This window comes from Catharus ustulatus, chromosome 5 (genome assembly GCF_009819885.2).
Source record: "Catharus ustulatus isolate bCatUst1 chromosome 5, bCatUst1.pri.v2, whole genome shotgun sequence".
NCBI lineage: Eukaryota > Metazoa > Chordata > Aves > Passeriformes > Turdidae > Catharus > Catharus ustulatus.
Window position 1 is genome coordinate 11,960,137 of NC_046225.1, and position 22,566 is coordinate 11,982,702.

At 39.8% G+C, this 22,566-nt stretch overlaps 1 protein-coding gene across 8 annotated transcripts in view; it reads left to right on the forward strand.

Moving 5' to 3' along the window:
* WDFY3 (WD repeat and FYVE domain containing 3) overlaps nt 1-22,566 on the forward strand; it is a 150,979-nt gene that overhangs the window by 79,954 nt on the left and 48,459 nt on the right. For 6 of the 8 annotated variants that reach the window (XM_033059623.2, XM_033059616.2, XM_033059619.2 and 3 more), the window contains 10 exons: nt 2,796-3,253; nt 5,136-5,219; nt 10,432-10,609; nt 13,068-13,282; nt 14,358-14,470; nt 15,792-16,023; nt 17,360-17,460; nt 18,214-18,432; nt 20,531-20,712; nt 22,033-22,264. In XM_033059623.2, the coding sequence (XP_032915514.1) occupies nt 2,796-3,253; nt 5,136-5,219; nt 10,432-10,609; nt 13,068-13,282; nt 14,358-14,470; nt 15,792-16,023; nt 17,360-17,460; nt 18,214-18,432; nt 20,531-20,712; nt 22,033-22,264 (2,014 nt within the window). The remainder of the gene's footprint in view (nt 1-2,795; nt 3,254-5,135; nt 5,220-10,431; nt 10,610-13,067; nt 13,283-14,357; nt 14,471-15,791; nt 16,024-17,359; nt 17,461-18,213; nt 18,433-20,530; nt 20,713-22,032; nt 22,265-22,566) is intronic. The other 2 variants (XM_033059620.2, XM_033059622.2) reach the window with 1 other exon arrangement.

A 22,566-nucleotide genomic window follows, 5' to 3' on the forward strand; every position in this document is an offset into this window, starting at 1 on the left:
AGTTGTTAGTTGCTATGAAGTTGTTTATTGGAAAGGCACATCAGTCTCAAAAGGCAAAGAGTCCCAAGTGTTAAAGTCCGTGCTAAAAGCTTTCAGCATAGAATCCCAAATAGAAGAAAAGCCCTGATTAGAAGTAGAAGCAGCTCCTGGTGCAAGGCCCTGGGAGGGCTGATGTTGCTGTCTTCTGGGCGATGATGATCGCAGTGAGGAGAGACAGTGAGAGAGAGCTCTCACTCCAGTATATGGATTCTTAGTAACAAATTACCCAATGAGCTAAAAACACGAATCTGAAACATTTCTTCTTAACCTGTTAGAATTCTAGTTTTTTAGTGTGAAAGTTTGCGTATAATCTACGTGTATGGCCTATCTGTGCTATCTGAAAAATGTAAGCAATGTTCTTAATATATTTTTATTATCTAAAACTATGTTTTTGAGCTCCCACTGAGAATTGGTTTTGAAGCTTGTTTTTGTTTTTGAGCTCTCACTAAACTTGTTTTTCACCCTAAAGTCTAAGGTTTTTACTTTCACTTACTTAAACTAACTTACTTAAAACTTAAGCTTTCATCTCTATTTCATGTATGAATGGCTTAATATACTTTAATCCATGCAAAAGTTTTAATTCAAACCCTGCATTTTGATTTCTCTCTGAGGAACTCAGAGACCTCTTTTTTTCAAACTCCAAAATTATTCTTCAGCACTCTTGCTCCTAAGATGTGGTTCCAAGAGAGAAAACACTGACAAGGGCATTGCATTGAGCTGGATTGGATTGGTGGTGTTCAGCTGCTGTATGTAAATTATCTCTGGAGTTGAAATACATATATTTGATCCTTTTTTTTTATTTTCTATCATCTATACATGGTAGGCTTCAGAACTGATGATGGAGACTAGTGAATATGTTTTTAGCATCATCACTTTTGTGGATAGAGAATGAGGTTCTGCTAATATGTTAATTTTGATATTATAGTTATGATACAGTTTGATATAAGTTATGATAATTTTTCCTGGTGGGATTAAAAATAATGGGGGGAAAAAAGCAAGCAACATACATTTATTTTCAGTGCTGGCTTGCATTTTCTGTGGCATCTAAATCTACCAATTTGTATCTGGGAATGCTGAAATAATTAATATAAATGCAAATTGGAATGATCACAGTAGAAGATAAAGCTGAATAACTTACTTAAGCAAAATAGTGGAATAGTAAAAAAGTAAGGCTGGGAGTAGAGGAAGAAGCAAGAAAACTGTTTTCTATTGTGCTAGGTGTTTTGTTTGCTAATCTAGACCCACAATTTCTTCTCAGAGAAACTAATGTTATTTTTTTAATTGACAAAATACTGATTTATTTTAGAAAAGCTGAGGCAAATAGTAGGAAGCAAACGAGTCTTAATGGAGAGAACTTGGACATCCGGGTTTATCTGGAGCTGTAGTATTTTTCTGGCAGATGGACAGCTTCATATTATTCCAAAATACAGTCAGGAAAGCTAGTAATACAATTATTCATTTACTGTGTAATGTTTTGAAGGTTTTCAGTAATTTTTGAGCATGTGTTATTTACCTTACTTAAGGGGAGAGAAAAGGTATTGCAGTTCCCCAGAGGAATTAACAGAAAATCAGGATTTCTGTCTTTCCCTTGACCTGTTGTACTTGTCTTCCATGGTGCTTCTCTCAGAAGTTTTGGTTATGGAACTGACAGCCCAGAACAGAATGGTGATGTGTCTCTTACTGTTTGTTCAGGTTTGTCAGGAAAGGAGATACTGCCTTCAGAGGAATGACAGTCTTGCTATTTCACTGTCTGTCTTCTGAGTGCTTAAAAAAGCAGCCTGATTCTGAAGAAGTAAACTTTTGGTCATGGAAAATTCCCCCCAGCTTATTTTTCTGTATCAATAACATTTTTCTGGTTTTTATGATGTTTTCTGTAAGGAAACTTTTTTTCTTGTATATTCACATATGAGTTAAACTTCCTATGATGGGTGTTCTTTTTGTTTGTTTTTGGCTGTGTGGAGGGGCTTCCCTACCCCCTAATCTTACAGATAATGACTATTATTCTCTGTTACCCAAGTTCATGCATTTTCTGCTGTTTATACCATTTATTTATTCAGCAAGTAAGGTTTTGTCCATTTTTGTTTCTCTCTGTGGCTTATTTTTTAACAGAAGCTCTTAAAGTATAGTCTCAGTCTCAGTTCAGAGATTCATCAAGGAAAGCTAAAAATAAGTGGGCTTATTTGATTAATTTTTACTGCCTGAATTTGCTAACTGAGTTGTTATATATGAATGCCGTTGTGGCTTCATAGCTGCCAGGTGCTTCTGCATTTTTGATTTCTAGGAGATTGTTAGGATCCTCCAAGGTTTAGATTTCTCATTGCTGCAAGAAGATGTTTGCCTGCTCCTGTTTGTAATTGTTTGTGAAGTGTCATGGCAGAGAGGATTCCTTCCTAACAGAGATATTCTCCACCTTGTCACTAAGAGAATTACCTGGCAATTTTGGGGTCCATTCTGGGCTTGGTCAGGTCTTTGCTGTTGGAATGTAATCTCTTATTTCTAAATAGGGGCAATGTTCTACTTTTCCTCCTACTCTTTTTCTTTATTTTGTAAACTTTTGAGTATGAGAATTTTTGTAGTACAAAGTTGATCTTCAGAGACTTCAGGCATTACCTAATTCGGACAAATGTCACGAGGATTTTGCTAGCACAAATGTTTTTTGCTAGTAAAAATGTTCCTGCCTTTTTCCAAGCTGTTTGTAATGCTGCTGTTTGTTGGTGCTGTTGTTTCCCTGTTTTGATTGTTTGTTTTGTCCACAGGCTCTACTCTTGGTGCTGAGAGAGAGTCACCGCACAAGAACTGTTTTTAGGAAAGTCGGTGGATTTGTGTACGTCACATCTTTACTGGTTGCCATGGAAAGATCTTTGTGCTCACCACCTAAGAATGGCTGGGAAAAAGTAAACCAGAACCAAGTGTTTGAACTGCTTCACACTGTGTTCTGCACATTGACTGCAGCAATGCGCTATGAGCCAGCCAACTCTCACTTCTTCAAGACAGAGATCCAGTATGAAAAGCTGGCAGATGCTGTTCGATTACTTGGCTGCTTCTCGGACTTGAGGAAAATAAGTCCCTTGAATGTCTTCCCTTCAAATACACAACTGTTTCAGAGACTTCTGGATGATGACCTAATATCCCTGGATTCTGTGTCACCTACTCTAAGGCACTGCAGCAAACTTTTTATTTATCTCTACAAGGTAGCAACAGATTCTTTTGACAGGTATGAACTTTGCTTTTTGTATTTTCTTCCTTTTCTTTCGTCTTCTCTGCCTGCCCCACGCCAGTGTTCCCCAAAATAGTTCTCTTCAGATATCTTTATTGCAAGCTTTTGTATTTCCATTTTCATCTACTTCCTTCTTCCTTCACTGCACTGAGAGGACGAGAAAGTGTCAACATCTGACCAAATAATGACTTAGCTTGCTGGTGTTCTCCAGGGTGTACAGCATTCTCTCTGATGTTGGATGCAGTTAAGATAGAGATACCAGTTCATGGTTATATTTAATGTGTTGGAGCAACCTGTTGGTTGACAGGCTGACAGGTTGCATTATCATCATTAGAATTACTAGGTTTTTATCCTTTTATTAAGTGAAATGAAAGTTTGGTTGTTAAATGTCATATCTTCATGTTTCATTTGATATGGAGCTTTAAAGTAAATGATTAAATAATGCCATTATTAATTTAGAAACATTGGATCATTTCGGTTGGAAAATACTCTTAAGATCAGGTCTAACTGTAAATTTGGCACTACCCACTCAACCACTACACCATGTCCTTGAGTGCCCCATCTACACATCTTTTAAAGACCCCCAGGGATGATGACTCAGCTACATCTGAGGGCAGCCTGTTCCAATGCTTGACAACCTTTTGGTGAATTTTTTTTCCAAGTATCAAATCTAAACTTCCCCTAGTTCAACTTGAGGCCATTTCCTCTTGCCTTTTGGCTAATTATTTGGGAGAAGAGATGGACACTCTGCTGCTGTGACCATCTCTCAAGTACTTTTAGAGACTGATAAGGCCTTCCCTGTGCTCCTTTTCTCCTTGCTAGCACATAAGACTGATGTCTTGTTTTACATGGATTTGCTTGTTCTTTAAAGTCCTAGGTAGTCTGTATATTATCAGGTTTTTTTTAAAATTTAATTGGGAGACACTCCCAGAGTTAAACAACTTTAACTTAAATTATAATAAGACTTGAAATGAACAGAAATATATGTTAAAGTTGGTTCAAAATTGCAGTAAAACTTTGTGAAGTGTGTATTGAAGATTGGCTCATCTTAAAGTAGTTTTTGCCCACAGTTTAAGGTACAAAACATGAAACACAGACCTAAGCTTTGTATCTGTGAGACCTTGAAGCTATTTATTCCCCAGCCTTTGAATGCATGTGACCCTGTTCTAATAAGATGGGCCATCTTGCCCCCAAAGCAGCAGATCTTAATGCTTTTCTCTTCTTTAAAGAAAGTTTTAAGAACTAACAAACCAAAAATCCACCCTAACACACACACACTCATACACTCACCAAAAAGCCAACTTCAGAAATCAGTTTATTTGATCTCATTTTAAAGCATTACTAAAGCATTCAGGTAGCAGGAGGACAATTTGTATTAAGAATGTGTTACTCATGACACTGGCTAAGAGCAGAGAATGAGGAAACAATGGGGTAAGTAAATCCCATGGTGATGTTGCATAAGGTACCTCACCAATGTCCTTTTTTGGCTGTTATTTTCAGTAATTTTTTCCTTCTTTAAATTTTCTGTTCATCATTCATTATTTAATTTACATTGACTTTATTTCTTACCCCTGTTTGTTATACCTAATTTACTGAAGCTTTACTTTGTCCTCTGAATTTCTGCTGTTGAACATTGAAAGATATTCTGCTCTGCTGGTGTCAGTAAATCTCAGCAGAGCTCTGAACAAACAGTGCAGAGTCACACCCCAAGACCTGTGCACACTTTGCATGTCTGTGTGTTCACCTGTTTGCCTTTGTCATCCGTGTTGTTTCTGAGGGATGTAACCACTTTATTGGTGTTTTTGTAAAACTAACAAGCTTATGGCCTCTGGTTTCTTCTCTAACCTCTCTGTCCTACCCCTGTCTGTTTTGTCTGTAGTCGTGCAGAACAGATCCCTCCTTGCCTGACAAATGAGACTTCTCTCCCCTCTCCTTGGGGTACGCCAGCTTTGTCCAGGAAAAGGTACCGACCCTTCCAAGAGAAGCTGATCTCATTTCCAATTTTTCTCTCTTGCTGTTGTGTTTCATAGTTTTGGGGGGAGGCATTTTTCTTTTAAATTGCTGTTCTGAGGTGTGCATTTTCACTTGTGTGTTTACTGGATAAAAAAATGTAAAGGCATGTTTCATAGTGAATCCTAGGCAGTGATCAGAGATGTCTCCAGATTCTCACAGCACTTAAAGTTAGGCTTGTGTTTCAAAACCAAGTAAATCCTAGTATAAAAAATGATCTAAGGGAGGTATATATGACACTCTCAGGAGCAGTTCAAAGACATTCAGACTATGCTAGTAGATCAGTGAATACAGCAGGATTTCTTTTTTCCTGACTAATTTTTTAAGAAAGCTTACTTTTGTGGAAGGTGAATAGCTTATAAAGGTGCTCATTTGTTAGTAATTGCAGAGAATAAAAAGTGAAGAATGAACCTGTCAGTACTTGACTACCTAATGATGTAGAGACATGCTGAATTAAAAGGTTTGGAAAGAAGACACAAATGGCTCAGTTCAGAAATCCAAGCACCCACATTCACTCCCAAGCTACTGTCTTTTCTTATACATCCTAATGTGTCTGGTAGATTTTAAATCTTTTTTTAAATAAAAATTACTGTCTGAATAGTGTTACTTACAGGCTTGTGCAAATGCCAAAAAAAATTTTCCTGGAGTCCCCAGGGAAGGGAGCAGCCCTTCACTATCTACAGATGCAGGTTAGACAGATTTGCTTTTGAAAGCTAAAAAGGCTTTTGAAAGACACAAGGCTATCTGAGATGCAGGTGCCATGTGTAGAAAATATGATCATTCTTAAGTAGTATACTGCTTAAGATATGCCATCAAGCTTCGTGGTTGGAATGTAAAATGTTTTGTAAAGGAAAACAACCAAAGATGCTTTTGGAAACTGATTTGAAAGGAATGTTTATACTAAAGCAGGTTAGTAAAGAGAACATTTTTTCTTTACTGAGTGATGTTACCCAAGTTACCTGGATATTCTACAGGAAGTGGCTTGGACAAAAGAACCTTCCCAGTAACCCAGAACCTCTTAGACTGTTGTTCTGAGACATTTAAGAAGATTACAGTTTAGAGAGAAAAACCTTAGCTGCCGAAGTCTTTTCCCTGTCATTTAGGCTGAAGAAACATGTGAGAAAATAGTGTTTCCTGTGGAGGCTCTTTGCAAATTCAACACCTGAAGTGTTGCAGATTGCCCATCCCCTTGCTACATTTTGCTGTTCTCCCAGGTGTAGCTGGCAGGGCTGCTCAGGTTCCCTGAATTACTCCAACACACAGCTATGCAAAGGCTTGCAGCAGAACACAAGCAGTGCCTGCCAAACAGGAGCTGATTCCAGGGTGTGATGAGCAAGAGTGCCAGATGGTTGGCTGATGGCAGCCTGGAAATTAAAATATAAATATAGCTATATATTAATAGATACGTTAGGCTTCCCTCAGGTTTTTTTGTAGTACTGAAAATGCAAGCAGTTGCTTGAAAAGCCGAGGTAAAGATTGGGTAGGTTAAAAAGTCATTATCCCTGTAGGGTGCTTTCAGCAATTCAGGTAATCTCCAGTACAGTAATGTAACTTGCTGGGGTTAAGTGCCTTTGAAATGGATTTTCACAAACAAAAAAGGCCTTTGGGTTGTAACAAATTGTTTAAGACTCAAAGTAAAAGTGGACAGAAAGAATGATCTCGCTTGCCTGGATGACTTTCAGATCCTTTCTGAAAAGCATGCTTTAAGTAAAAAAATAGAATTAGGCTTTCCAAAAAGTCTGTTTGAACAGCTGTCTGCTTTCTCACAGCATAATGTTTGTCATTCCTAGTGAATTCAGTGCCAGTAGCTGTGATCTTTCTGCTTTCAAAAATAAGCAGCTTGGGGTTTGTAGTCCAATATTATTTTTTTCTCCTCCTAAATGTCAGAGACGGTCAGATTCTGTCAAAGTTGACTCTTCCCAGAGAAGTGTTTGCTCTTCTTTTATTGTTTTCTGTCTCCTTTGCTTTGCATCCCTGGGATCTCCCTTCTTGTTGTGGCCTGGTTTTCTGCCTTTTGACTTGTAAGACAGATGCCTGAGGGAGAGCTCTCTGTTTGGCTAAAAGAGCAAGCAGACACTGTGCACGCAAATAATGCTTATAAACAAAAATAGCACAGTTCTGGTCTCTCACACAGTCTAGAACAGTTTTGGATGCACTGATATGCTAATATTCTCTCTCAGACATGTCTGTCACTTCTCCAAGCTGTTTTTCCCTGGGGAGTGCTGCCCTCCAAGTGTTCTCCTTATGGAGTAGGTGGGACTCCTGCAGCACATGTTGGGATGGAAGTACATGGCTGTGTTCCCTGTTACCTGCAGTGCATTGTTCTTCCACACCTGTGTAACTTGAATTAAGAACTACAGCTTTTACAGCTCTTTGATTGTTTTAAATTTTGGCAGAAATAAGCATTCTTTTTTTTTTTTTTTTTTTAGGATATTTTGGTCCTGACTGGGTAGTGAATGGAATGTAACTTTGACTTTGCAGTATTTTTAGCCATTGTTTTAAAAGAGTTTGGATGGTGATCACTCTTGGGGATTTATGTACAGTAAATCTAACTTATTTGTTTCCAGATCAAAATGCTGTAGGAATTTGCATCAATATAACTAAAGTTATATTTAGTAATAAATTTTTCTTCTATTATATTTTTTATTGAATTAGACAGATTAGACATACAGATGCATGTAATCTTATGTACACTGCCTTCTTCCATTATCCTCTTCTCTTCTTGTTCCTTAAAGGAGTCAGATGTAGAGGCATGGCTAAATTAATTTATTGCAAGTTCTACTCTGACTCATAGAGCTGTAACAGTTAATTAATTTTTTTGAAGAATTTTGTAAGATCTGTTTTCTTTTTTCTGTGTAGAGATATCTTTACAAACTGGGGTTTTTTTCGCTGTTGATGTGATACAAGTACTCCTTATATGGACAAACTAAAAATAGAAGGTATTTTAAAATTATGTGAAAAACTTTCAATAATATGAGCTTTAAGAAGATAATTTTTTCTTAAGACTGCTAACAGGAAGCCTAGTCTGGACTGTACTGCCTTTTCAGTTGTGTGGAATGTTGCAGTCCAGGTGGTTTGAGACCAGGATCATATTTGTGTTTGTGACTCAGACTGAGCAATGTTTTTGTTATGCTCTCCATGTACTACCATGCTATAACCTCACAATTTACCTTACAAGGTGAAAGCGATAGTGCAGATCAGTGTCCTTAAAAGTAAAATTTGTGCTTAATAGTGGGCAGAATGTCTTAAGGAATGGAATTTCACTAGACTGAAGTGAATTCTCAAATATAAATGGGTATTTAGTTTTTTTGATTGCATCCTGTAAAACTTGCATCAGAATGCTCAAGGTGACATTGGAAGGAGGCTGCAGTTTCCTCCTTCAGATGAAGAGCAATGCCTTTAGGATGCATGAGAAACAATTGCTCCAATCTCTGCAGTAAGTCAGGCAGAGGCTTGAGATAACATCTCTGTGATAGTATTACCAGTTGTCACACTGTTCTTAATTCCATTTATTTTTTAAAGAAACAGTAAAACCTTCCTTACCAGCTAGATGTTTCCATAGGTGGTGGGGCTGACAGAGAGGTTCAGAAAATTGGTCTTGAGGGTTTGTAAAAAAACACTGGAAAAATTCATGTAGGGAGATCTTTTTCTTAGCGGTTGGATCAGTGGAATTGCCATATTATTTTCTGTTTCCTGTAAGCATTAGCTGAATGAGTAAAGCTTCAGTAATCGAATTTTTCTTAAAAACTCTCTTTAGAACAATGCTCTTGGGTTGTTCAGGTGCCAAGTTGTTGCTGATCTGCCATAAAGCTTTTCAGTAGAAACCTTTTTATTGGAACATTATTTATTGAACCTGGTTTCCAGCCAGCACAAGAAGATTGCGCTGTGCTTCCTGTTGTCCTGTCTTAGGCTGAATAATCCAGTGTCTCAGTCTTCCCCCACAGATGTGTTTCTTGCTGGGGATTGGGTTTGATGGCTGTGTTTAGGACAGAGTTGTGTTTGCAGCCTTCCTCATCTCCCATCTATGTCTTGTTTTTCCCAGGAGAAGGAGATTGCATTGTTGGAGGTGTGTAAAGGGTGAGGCACAGCGAGTCTCTGAGTCTTAACTTGTGTTAGGGTCAGGGTTTGAGTAAATTTCTGTCACTGAGAGCAGAAGAGAGAAAATACCTCTTTCAATTGATTTGATAAGAAGAAACCCTTCTTGGTTTGCTATATTCAGTTATGGAACAAACGACAATATGTGATCATTAAAAAAATGCTTACACAGTTTGTTCTATTTCTTCTACAAATAAGTCTATAGGATAAATACTATGAGCTATGGGTGATTTGGGTTGGGGTTTTTCTGAGTTTGTGTTTTTTTCTTGTGGGGGCTTCTTCTGTGTTTTGGTTTTCTTTTTTTGTGATGAGCATGAGTCTTTTAATCTCACTTTTGCTTCTAAAGCACAATCTTGAAAACATATGTTCAGTAAGCTGCTTATGCTATTTGTGTGTTGAAACCCTTGCTGAAAGAAGAATGGCATCAAGCTGATATCTCCAAGAGTTTCACTGAAGAACATGTCTGCATTCCTCAGGACGAGTGGTAGCTTCTAAGTCAGTGTGTCAAATCCCCTTTTCACTGGGTCACACTAAAGCATCTTAATGTAGAACCAAATTGCTGTAGCAGTTAGGGAAGGACTGAGAACATACAGATTGTTGTCATGAGTAAACACAGAGACCACCCTTCTATTCCCCTAGGCTGATTAGAGATTGCTGAGAGTTTTGTGAAAGCACGTTTCATAAGCGGTTGTTAATGAAAAGCAAGTGAGGAGGCTTATCCCGAGAACAGGAGCAGTGGTAGGTCACTCACTGCAGTTGTGTGTTGCCACTGCAACTAGAATAAAAAGAGGGAGGCCATAAAACAAACTCTTAAGTTCTTGAAACCGTGTAGCACCTGGGGAAAACACTTCCAAGTTCAAGAATAGTTGAGAAACTGAAATCTCTCCAGGCTGTCTTTAGGGAAACATGCCTAGCAGGTTTGAGAAGGGAGCACTCATTCTGTCTAATTGAGAGAAGAGAAAGGCAAAGGGAGTAATATCTATAGGCCAGTACAATTTTACAGCTGTTTGAAAAATGCAGAGCTCATAATAGCTGGGTGTTGTAACCATGGGATGTTTTCTGTCCTGCAGGCACGCATATCATTCTGTTTCAACACCTCCTGTTTGCCCTCAGAAAAACATAGCTGAAGTGAAACTCCAAACAGGACCCACGTCCATGCAAAGCTCTGATGCAGTCATTATTCACCCTGGTGCTATGCTTGCAATGCTGGATCTTCTGGCCTCTGTTGGATCTGCTACACACCCAGAGGTAGGGGGAAAAATGTGTCTGAAGCTTTGAGAGTGGCTGGGGAAAAGGATGACTGGGAAATAGGAGAGCTGATGATGTCCTCTCATTTTGTGCTGAAAATCTAATGTATTTCACAGACTGAGTTGAATAACTGATGGCATAGAAGTCTTAACAGGAATTGCTTTATTTCATGGGTTTTGTTTTATTTATCTCTTTCAAACTCTTGGTAGTAATGTAAGTTTAAAGAAAGGTCTTAAGTGGCCATCAGGTAAGTTTCCAAGCACTGGGATTAATTCATGTTTTCTCTGATGTATTAGGTATTAATGCATAGCATGAGGAGGGCACAGGACTGAACATCGCAACTCAGTCTATACACACTGTTTAAAGAAGCTGGAATGTGTTCTAGTCCCAAAGTTGTACCAACTGCTTTGTACAATTTCCAACTCAAAATGTCTGCTGGTACTTTGTTATATGAAGGATTTGTTGGACATTTTTGGAGATCACTTCTGTAGTTTTTTTGGTTTTTTTTTTTTTTTTTTTTTGAGATGTCTTCCCTGGAGAATACTTTTTATTTTAAAAAGAAAGGGTTCTGAAAGCTTGCAAGAATTACTGGATTCCTAGATTCCTCTTTCTTGGTCTCTGCTGGTGATGAGTGTGGTAACTTCCTGTCTTCATGACATGAATTCAACAATTACGTTGCATATGCCTTCAGTTTTGTGGAGGTTATGGTGGTAGTGGGGAGCAGAATGAAACCCATATAATCCATGGGGAAGTAGTTAGCAATCTACCACTTAAACACTCACAAATCTGTGGGGCTGATGGGATCTGCCCAGGGATGCTGAGGGAGCTGGTGAAAGTGCTCACTGAGCTGCCTCTCATGCTGCAGCACATACAGAGCAGTTGTGGAATCAGGCCCAGCCAGCAGGGCTTTATGAAAGGCAACTCCTGCTTAACTGACCTGGTTTTCTGTGACAAGGTGACCCTCTTGGTTGATGAGGGAAAGGCTGTGCATGTTGTTTACCTGGACATTAGTACAGCTTTTGGCACTGTTTCCCACTGCATTCTCCTGGAGAAACTGCTCATGGCTTGAGTGGGTGGACTCTTTGCTAGGTTAAAAAGTGGCTGGGTGTCCAGGCCCAGAGTGGTGGTGAAGTCAGATGGTCACCAGGGGTGTTCCCCAGGGCTCAGAACTGGGCCAGCTCTGTTTAGTATCTGTGTTGATCTGGACAAGGGACTCATGTATACCTTCAGTCAGTTTGTGGATGGCACCAAGTTCAGCCAGAGTGTTGATCTGCTGAAGGGGCAGGAAGGCTCTGCAGAGGGATCTCTGCAGGCTGGATTGATGAACTGAAGCAACTGTGTGAGGTTCAAGAAAGCCAAGTACTGAGCTCTGCTCTTGGGTCGCAACATCCCCAGGCAGGGCTACAGGCTGGGCAAAGAGTGGCTGGAAAAGATCTGAGAGTGCTGATCTGCAGTATGAACCAGCTGTTCCCAGGTGGCCAAGAAGGCCAGTGGCATCCTGGCCTGGATCAGCAATAGTGTGACCAACAGGACCAGGGCAGGGATCATGCCCCTGTACTCAGCACTGCTGAGGCTGCACCCCAAATCCTGTGTCTAGTTCTGGACACTCACTACAAGATAGACATCGAGGTGCTTGGAGCATTTCCAGAGAAAGGCAGAGGAGCTGAAGAAGGGTCTGGAGCACCAGTCCTGTGAGGAGCAACTGAGGGAGCTGGGGATGATTAGCCTGGAGAAAAGGAAGCTCAAGGAGGTTCCTTGTCTCTAAAACTACCTGAAAGGAGGTTGTAGCAAGGGAAGGGGCAGTCTCAACAAGTCAAAGAAGTGATAGGGTGAAAAGCAATGGCATCAAGTTGAGCAAGGGAAGTTTAGGTGGGATATTAGGAAAAATGTCTTTACCAGAAGGGTTGTTAAGCACTTGAATGTGCTGCCCAGGGCACTGTTTGAGTCACCAGGCCTGGAAGTCTTTAAAAGACATGTAGATGTGACACTTGGGGACATGGTTTAGTGGTGGGCTGGGCCACGCTGGGTTAAGAGTTCAACTCAGTGATCTTAAAGGTCCTTTCCAACCTAAATGATTATGTTTCTGTGTGAAGATACTAGGAACAGCTTAATAGTCACAAAACTAAGAGTTGCTAGTTCTCTCTAAGGTGGCACTTTTTGCTGGTAAAAAGTAAAGCTTACTTTAACCATTCTTACCTGAATTATTTTTCTTGACCACAGTTCTGGTAATCCTTTGTTTAACTAATTGCCCTGTTTTGTACAGAGTATTTCTTCACACAGACACATGCACACACACCCTCTGAAAACACACAGGTTCATGCACATATATTTAAATATAATTAATTTTCTGTATTTATTGCTAATGGTAGTTTCTTTTCTATTATTATGTATAAAACCTTTCTTCTGTTTTCCTCCTCAGTTTGCACTTTCTCAAGCCCTGTCCTGTTCTCTTTTTCAGCATGCACTGGATCTGCAGCTGGCAGTGGCCAACATCCTGCAATCCCTGGTGCATACAGAGAGAAACCAGCAAGTCATGTGTGAAGCTGGGCTCCATGCACGACTTCTGCAAAGATGCAGTGCTGCTCTGGCAGATGAAGACCACTCCCTGCATCCACCACTCCAAAGGATGTTTGAAAGGCTGGCCTCCCAGGCTCTGCAGCCCATGGTGTTGAGGTCAGGATAGCCCTGAAGTTCAGTTGGACTGAGCCCTGCAGCCTGCACTGTTCCTGGCTTGCAGTAAATGGCTGGCAGTGGTAGAGAACCTTGTGACCTGATGTGATAGTGATAGCACAATATCCCATTTTATTTCTCATCAAATAGTCTCTTGACAAAGAGAGACTTTTTACCAGGGCCTGTAGTGACAGGACCAGTGCCATGAGTTCTACACTGTGAGAGGCTGGATTTAAATTAGACATGAAGAAGACATTTTTTATAGTGGAGGAGGTGAGACACTGAAAGAGGTTGTCCAGAGAGGCTGTGGATACCCCATCATTGGAGTTGTTCAAGGTCAGATTAGACAGGGCTTTGAAAAACCTAGTGTAAGTGAAAGCTGTACCAGCCCACAGCAGAGGGCTTAGACCAAATGGCCTTTAAAGGTCCCTTCCAACCCAAACCATGCTGGGATTCTGTAAGAGGGAATTTAATTGTATTATCTCCTATGGATCACTGGCTGGCTGACCTGCAGCCAGGACAGCTGCTTGGTGCCCTTCAGTGACATGTAGCTGTGTCAGAAGGGATTCTGCAAGGAGCCCTCTTGCTGGTAGTCACATTACAGGGACTTAAGCTTGCCTGAGCATAGACACTAAATAGCCTGGGTAGCTCTATAGAGAGATACTGTAGTTATCTAGAGATACAGCTGTGAAATTATTCCCCCAACCAAATAGGACACACTGGTAAACTCTGCCTCTCCAGAACGTCATCAAATGTCCTGATGTTCTCCTGCCAAGTTTTTAAATGAAGAGAAGGGAATTAACAAAATTACTTTATTTTATGATAAATTACTTTATCAAAATTTCTTAATTATTTAAATTAGTGTCAACTTTTGAAAGCATGTGTTCCAAAATTAAATAGTTTTGAATGGATCAAGTATGTTATGGATCATAATAATGCATTGGTTTCTTTTCTTAGTTAAAAGTTATGTTTATTGCAAGCAATTACTGTCTTTTTTTAAAGTCCTATTAGATTTGGTGCCACTATAGGCAGATAAATAGATAAAATGACTTCCAAATTTTTTTATTCTCTTTCTTAGGGAATTTTTACGCTTGGGAAATCCTTTGAATTGCGGAGCCTGGGACAAAAAGCTGTTGAAGCAGTACCGAGTGCACAAACCCAGCTCACTGAGCTTTGAACCAGAAATGAGAAGTAGGTGCTGAAGTGCTAAAAATGTGTGTAAAGAATGTTTCACTGATAGCCCCCAATTGCATACCTATTTAATTTTTTAGATAAACATCTGTAAAAACCTAGCTTTACCCTAGCTTTGTATGAATGTGAAATCATCAGAACTGGACTGGAAAAGTTCTAAAACCGGAGGGAATGTAGTATACTTATATTGAATATATAACCAACAAGGTAATTATAGGTTTTTATTTTAGGAGCAGTAGCTGATAAATTTGGTAGTAGTTTGTTTTTAAATCTTGGGTAGATTCTGCATTTGTAGTTATTTAACATTATTTTTTCTCAGCTACTTTCATATGCACACCACAAGTCATTATATCTATGTAGTATTTCTTGTGGATTCAGTAAGGTGTCAGATAAAGTGCTGCTCAATCTTCTATTATTATCCATGAGTTGTAGAACTAGAGAGTGGCCATTCATCTAGTAAAGGAGAGTCTCAGTAAATTATAATACAAATAAATGGTTGGAAATTTTCCAAAGCATGAGGTATTGATTTCTGTGTGTCAACTTGGTCATTGTATGGTTGGCTGTTACATATCGTTAAAAATATGTTAGTTGAAATCCTTTAATTACTTAAAAGAAACTGGAAGGTATCTTAGATGATGCTGATTGAGCATCGAATTACGAAATAAGTAAAATAAAATAACTGAATTCATGTTATATTATCGTGTTCAGTAAGTTTTAAAAGAGAGAAGAGATTCGATTACTCTCTTGACCTGTGCTTTATTTATTTATTTATTTATTTATTTTAATTTATATTTGCATTAGGGTATTATTGCTGGGAAAATTAAACAATGAAAATTATGAAAACCCCAGTCTAGAAAGTTTTTAGCCTAGGGAGAGATACCTGAATACCACTAGTTATGTTAAATTGCCTAAGCTAAGTTTACTGAGCTGTTCTGCTTGCTAAGAGCTCTGAGGCTTCTAGCACAGAGTCACTGCATCTGAAAAATAGAATTTTCCCTGCCTGTTAAGTCAGGTAGCAGGAATGCATCTGAAGAGGCCCCTCTGAAGAAAGAACACTGTGCTGACATTAGGTAATAAAAGGCCCCTTAGCTTTTCCACAAATTTTCCTTGGCATGTTGCACAAGATGTTCATCTTCCCACCTTGGTGTTGAGCATTTTTATAATCAAAGCAAAGCTGCACAGCTCATTATCTTTTGACAAGCTGAACTAGCTAATGATGACTGCCAATCCAGCTATTCCATTGGACTTGAAAAGTCCAAAGAAACAGCCTGAAAATGCCTGTCTTTTGAGATGCTGTGTTGTTTCTTGGCTTCTCCTGCAGATAGCATGGTCACCTCCACAGAAGGTCTGGGTCCTGACAGCGTGTTCGGCGTGCACGAGGACAACCACTATCGGATAAGCAGGAGCCTGCTGAAGCCAGCAGAAGGGAGCACAGTGCCCCTGACCAGAGTCAAGTGTTTGGTCTCCATGACAACCCCACATGATATCAGGCTTCACGGATCATCGGTGACGCCGGCGTTCATCGAGTTTGACACATCTCTGGAAGGGTTCGGGTAAGGTCCCGCAGCGCTCTCCAGTAGCGTGGGGCACAGCGTAGTGTTTGCTTACTTCCTTTTTTTCCCAAAGGAATGCTTGTACTTTTTAATAGACTTTTTGTTTGCAAGTAAGGAACAAATGAACTCTTGATAGAGGAGAAAGGAATGCTTCAAGTCACATAAATTTTTACTTTATCATTTATTAATACCTTCATAAAAAATTGCTTGCTTGCCATGTGTGAAAGTGAAAAAAACTAAGTATGTATCATTGATAGGACTCTCTCAGTTTCACATCCCTTTTAAAACAAAGGAGTGCCAACATACCCTTGAAGGGTTGCTGGGATTTATGTATGACATTTGGATGGCACAGGAATTCTGAGACCCACTTAAAATTACTGAAGAACATGAAAATGTGGAAGTGGGCAAATCAGAAATACAAATAAAGCAGACAATGCAGCTGTAGTGAATTCAAATAACTGAAAACCCCCAGTATTACTAACTGGAGGCATAGCCTGGATATCATGCTTAGCTCATTTTTTATCTTTTAGCACCACTTGTTTTTCTCTCTCTAATTAAACACCTGCTGAGTGAGGCACTTTATGAGGATCATGTAATACAGTTTAACTATTCAGAAGATGAAAACATGACACCATTCTCAACATGTGTTAAAGGAAAATGTTTGGTCTCTGGTTATGAAAATGGAATAGAAAAACCTGAAGACTTGGGAGCTCTGTTGCTCTCTACATTCTCTTTTCAGCTCTGCAAAGCAAGGATGCAGCTCCCATTTTCCCATCTAGCCTTAATATCCAATACAGTCAGGAACAGAATTAGTTTTAATTAAATGGTACTCTAACCTGTGTTCTACATCCTTAGTAAGAGAAAAGAAAATTGTCTGGACCAAAGAACTTGAAATAGGCTGGCAAAATGAATTTTCATTGTGTTTGCTTCAGAAGATTTGTGGGTGCTGGTAACATGTTAGTGTGAGAGCATACTTTCTTAAGAACATCATTAGTCTGCAGTTGCCAGATCCTGAGACTATTTAGCTGGTCCAGTCTCTTTCGAAGGCTCAGAACAGCTCAAAGTCTGATGCAAGATGCACATGCCCACAAGGGAACATCTTAGGCTATGGAGCCACATGGGCATGACTCTATATCTTCACACCAAAGGTATACACTGCCAAAGCTCTTTGTGCTAGAGCAGTCTTGAGAATTAATTCCTATTTTTCATTGCTCTGTAAAGTCACAAAGTATGTGTGCTTATGGTATATTTTCTGAAGCCGTGTTTTGTTTGTATTGAACTCCGCTTCCATTGACTTCCATAAATTTCGGTGTGTTGCTGGTCTTGTGTTTAACAGCTGCCTGTTCTTGCCAAGTCTGGCTCCTCACAATGCACCTACAAATAATGCTGTTACTACAGGACTTGTGGATGGCGCCGTTGTGAGCGGCATTGGAACTGGTGAGTACTCCAGTATGACTGGTAACAGAGTGTTTTATAGTTCTCTTAGACTAATTGGTTAGCTATGAACTGATAGTATGGTGTTGGATGCTGTGCACTCACAATCAAAAACTTTCTTTTGTGTGTGTGTTTCTGTTGCCTGTTGCCCTCAAGACAATGAAAAGCAATATAAAATATAAATGTGAGATGGCTTTAAAATGCAAAGCTTTAAGTAGAAGGCTAAATTATAATCAACCAAGGTGTATGAATAATAACCCAGATGCATTAAGGAAAAAGTTGAGGTAGTAGTGTGTAGAATAGGAAATGTCAAATGAATTGCAATACTGTACTTGTGACTTTGTTCTGCCGAATCCTTGACTGCATTTATTACAGGTGTAGTTGCACACACACCATCACAAAAGCCTCATCTAAATAGTTTGCTATCACTTCTACATGTTGTAGGTCATTCACCCTCTGGGTACCTGGTATGCTGTGGGATTAACTGAACATGGTCACGTAGTTAAAAAAAGTAGTAAAGTCTAAAACCTAAGCTGAAGGCTTTCTGCAGTAAGATAGAATTAGAGGAAGCATCCTGGAATATTAAGTGGAGTTAGATGTATGTGGTAGAGAGATTCCATCAGCAGAGGCTTCTTCAGCATCTGAGAAAACACAACTGATATTAGCTGAGCTGATACGAAAAAAGGAACAGGATCAAATAGGTATCCTAAGTACTACCTACTGCAACTATGTAATGGGCTTTCTTTTTATTTTTAGGTGAAAGGTTTTTCCCACCACCATCTGGTTTAAGCTACTCAACCTGGTTTTGTATTGAACATTTTAGTACACCTCCCAATAACCATCCTGTGAGACTCCTCACTGTAGTGCGGCGTGCGAACTCCTCGGAGCAGCACTACGTCTGCCTTGCCATCGTCCTCTCAGCAAAAGACCGCTCTCTGATTGTTTCAACTAAAGAAGAATTGCTTCAGAATTATGGTAAGAGTTGTGCCTCATCATCAGCTAATGCTGACAGTATTGTAGACATGCAACAGCAAGTTTATTTTAAACCCAGTATCCAGAAGAATTGTGACTGCTGGAACTTTTGTTACTGCTTCACCATTTCCTGATGGGTTTTGACAATGGGAAAATGCAAAATGTAAACATTAATTTACGGAGCTTTTATAATTTCCAAAGTAGATTTGATGTCTGTATATAACAGAAAAATTTTTGTCAAAATCCCAGGTATTATGTATTCAGGGGAGGGAGTACATCATTGATTTTCAAAGGTTTTGCCTTATGTCATTCATTTTAGACATCATCTTTTAAGGTCTTGAGGTACAAATTTTAACTGTCTTTGCTTTGAAGAAGTTTGGAAATAGTAAACTAACAGGTTGAAGGCTTTTTCAGTCTGGATAGTCCCAGTACTGGAGGGGTTTTTTTGAAGGCGGTAATTTACTTCATGTTTTAATGCTGTGATCAGTTTTCAGAAATTTTGGTGTCTCCATTCATTATCTGTGACCAAAGGAGGTATTACCAGAGGTGTAGTGAAGATCTAAGTGAAGCTGGTGATCCCACTAAATTTTCTAGAGAGAACTATCAGTGCACTCAGGGGCTTGAGGATGAGCTGTCTCCTGTCTCCAGCCTTGGGAGCTCCATGGGAGGCTCCAAAAGTGGTTGGTTTTGACAGGCTGTTATATACTGGGTCTGTGGAGGAGCTGAGAGGAGCAGGGCAGCCTTCTGTGTTTCAGACCAGCCCAAATGGTTGTCAGAACCTATTCCTGCTTCTGTTCTTTACTTTTGAGTAGGCAGCACTAATAAAGAATTCATACAACTGTTGTTATTATAACAACTTCCCATGAACAGCTAAGGGGACTGTTACCATGAAAATAAGGAATAATCTGCAAGCAGACATTGACATCATTAACTGCAGCAGTCTCTCTTAGTAGAAGTCAGGTTCAATACCTGAAACTTGAGAGCTGAAAACCCATAGTATAAAGTAGGAATTAAACCTCCTAAATTGCAAAGATACTGACAGTGCTTTCTTTCTTAGGGGGACTAAATTCTTAGAGAATGAAGCAAGTTTATTTTCACACTAATTGCTTTAACCTGCACTGAAGCTATAGTTCATATATTTTTAGTTTAGTGAGCACCTATAATCAAATTCCCTGAAAGAGATTGGATTTGAAAAGGCTTTGTCAGAGAACATCTGAAGGTGTCTGACTTTAAAGACTGTTTTTTAATTGAACCAGAACACTCTGCTTCACTCAAGTGCTACCCTGTGTCTCAATCATGGTTAGTGATGTACTATTGAGTGTTGAGCAGGTAGGGACTTGAAGAACTGAAATTGGAAGTGCTGTGCACAACATGGGGGTTGGAAGCGCTGACAGTATCTTCTGAGAAGAAATGGGGTGATTTAAGGACCCTTCCTGAGAGCAAGAATTGTGCTCAGAGATGTTTGGCTGAGAAAAAGAACTTGAGATTATTTTTGTATCTGAATGTTAGTTCTAAGTACTCTACTTTTAACATTTTCCTTGTGCTGTTTCTAAAGAAGTGAGTGTTCTCCCTGTGCAGGCAGCTGTTGTGGTAAGAGGATTAATGGTTTCTTTTCCTGCAGTATGAAAGAATGAAGAGGGATCTGAAAAGTTCATGGTTTCTGTTGAAACATTCCCTGGGTTTTGGGGGATTTTTTTTAATCTATTTTTTTTCCCTGTTGGGACAGCTTATAAGTAGAGTAAGGGTCATTTTTGTGAAGTGAAAGTAGGAATAAAAAGTCTGCATGTATAGGTATCGTCCTCTCTGCGGAGTGAGAAAAGTGAAAAATAGCTCTGTGGGTTTGGGGAGACATCTGTTGTTTCTTGGTGACTGCTGCTGTAGAAACTTCTTTAGGAAAACAACAAAAGATCCTCCTGTGACTTGCATGGCAGTATGAGAAAGTAAAAGCTTTGGTTTTGGTTAGTAATTCCAGCTAAAATTTCAAAGGGAGGGGAGAAGGTGAGGAGTAAAATACAATTTTCAAAAGTCTGAATATATAATGAGATTTTTAAGGTCTTAAAACATTTCTGCTGGTGCCCACTAACTGGTGCTTTTCCTTTAGTTGATGACTTCAGTGAGGAATCATCATTTTATGAAATCCTTCCCTGTTGTGCCCGTTTCCGCTGCGGTGACCTCATCGTGGAAGGGCAGTGGCATCACCTGGTTCTGGTCATGAGTAAAGGCATGCTGAAGAACAGCACAGCTGCACTCTACCTCGATGGACAGCTTGTCAACACTGTTAAGGTAAAATAAATCTTTAAATCCTCGCTTTTACTGCTTGGAGTGATTTTTCTCTCCCTGTGCAATTAGAAAACCTTACAAGAATTTTGCAAAGGTCAGTACCTCATTGTTAGGTGAAAGAAACTGCAGAGAGCAGTGAAGAGCACTGTGGACCTGTCCACCGAGTACAAAAATATTCCCAAGCTGCAAGAGATACCCAAACATCGTTTGACACCTGTCAGGTGTGAGCTTTAAGGGATAAGGCTTAACCTGGTGTGGGGTTTAAATAGGTAATGTTACTGTAGGTAAAACAACGTGTTGATTTTCACAGTTTTCCTCCCAGTATTCCTTTTGCAAGAGGAGGACTACAGTAAGTTGTTATGCTGACAGCTGTAATACATTGATGCCTGTAGAGGGGCAACCTAGAACAGAGGCTAGACAGTGTTAAAGGAATAAAATAGGTATTTATTAAAATGCCTTCAAAGGATACACCTTGGGCAGTACAAGAGCCTGGCTGTGACTCCACCCAAGATGGATGCAGGATGAACGACTGGTCATGAGTTTTCACACCTTTGTAAGTTTTGGTCCATTTACATATTGGGGTTGTCTAATTACAGCTTCAGGTTATGAAGTCCCATCCTCTGCTTTTTTCAATTGGCCATTTTTAATACTTCTTGACCCTAAAGCTGCAACGATGTCCTTGGTTCTCAGGCTAGAAAAAGATTATTTTGTCTAACTGAACTGTGAAGAGAACTTGCTAACACTTTATATGAAGTTCAGAGTCACACACCAATGCAGTACATCTGAAAAATATGAAAGCTAAAACTTAAGGCATCAACATGAGTGTCTGTCTGGCCCTCTCTCTGGATGTGTAGTCATGCAATAGCTGCTAACAGAATTTTTACAAGGTAAATAGAAAAAAGCCTTTGAGGTTGTTACTGTTTTACAGGATCTTACTCATGTATTTGTTTAATTGTTTGAAAAGTCTGGCTGAATTTAGTTCATTACATTTGCACTTCAGCTTGATATGCTGTTATTTCCAAAGACTGGGAAAGGAGAGACAACACTACTTTGAGCACCATGTCTTTAGAATCAAGATATAGCCTCTTTGGGCACAGAATTCTCATGCTGTCCTCCTGTATTTCCATACACACCTTCATCTTTTGATAGCCACTTCTCCTCTTTGTATTTCCTTTCTGTTTAATGTTCTTCACCATCTAGTTCAGCATGACGTCAGAACACCCTGCATTACATGGCAATCATTTGATACCTCCCCTGGCATGGAAAAGCAGTTTTGGACCCTTGCTCCCTCACTAACTTTGCCTGTGTTTTGCTCCCTCCCAGCTTCACTACATCCACAGCAGCCCCAGTGGCTCTGGCTCTGCCAACCCCCCTGTGGTCAGCACGGTGTACGCCTACATCGGCACGCCGCCCGCTCAGCGCCAGCTCTCCTCCCTGGTGTGGCGCCTGGGCCCCACACACTTCCTGGAGGAAGTGCTGCCTGCGCCAGGGGTCAGCACCATTTATGAGCTGGGACCAAACTACGTGGGGAGCTTCCAAGCTGTTTATGTTCCATGTAAGTACAGGTGGCACCTGGTAATTTGGGCTGGAAACTGTGTGTGTGTACTGGCAGGGGAGCTGAGACAGTATGTAGGAGCAGGGAGGAAAAGCTTGCTGTTCATAGGAAGTTTAGTAGATGCTGTTGAAGAGGGTGATAGAAATCCAGATTCTTGTGTGAGATATAGGAGAAGTGTTTGTATTCCTCACTTTGGTTTTAAACCAGTTAGAAAGACTTAAAGCTGTCATCATCATACTGTATACCGTATTTATCCGTAGAAAGTTAAATTAGAAAGGATATAAAATTTTAAAGTTATGGTT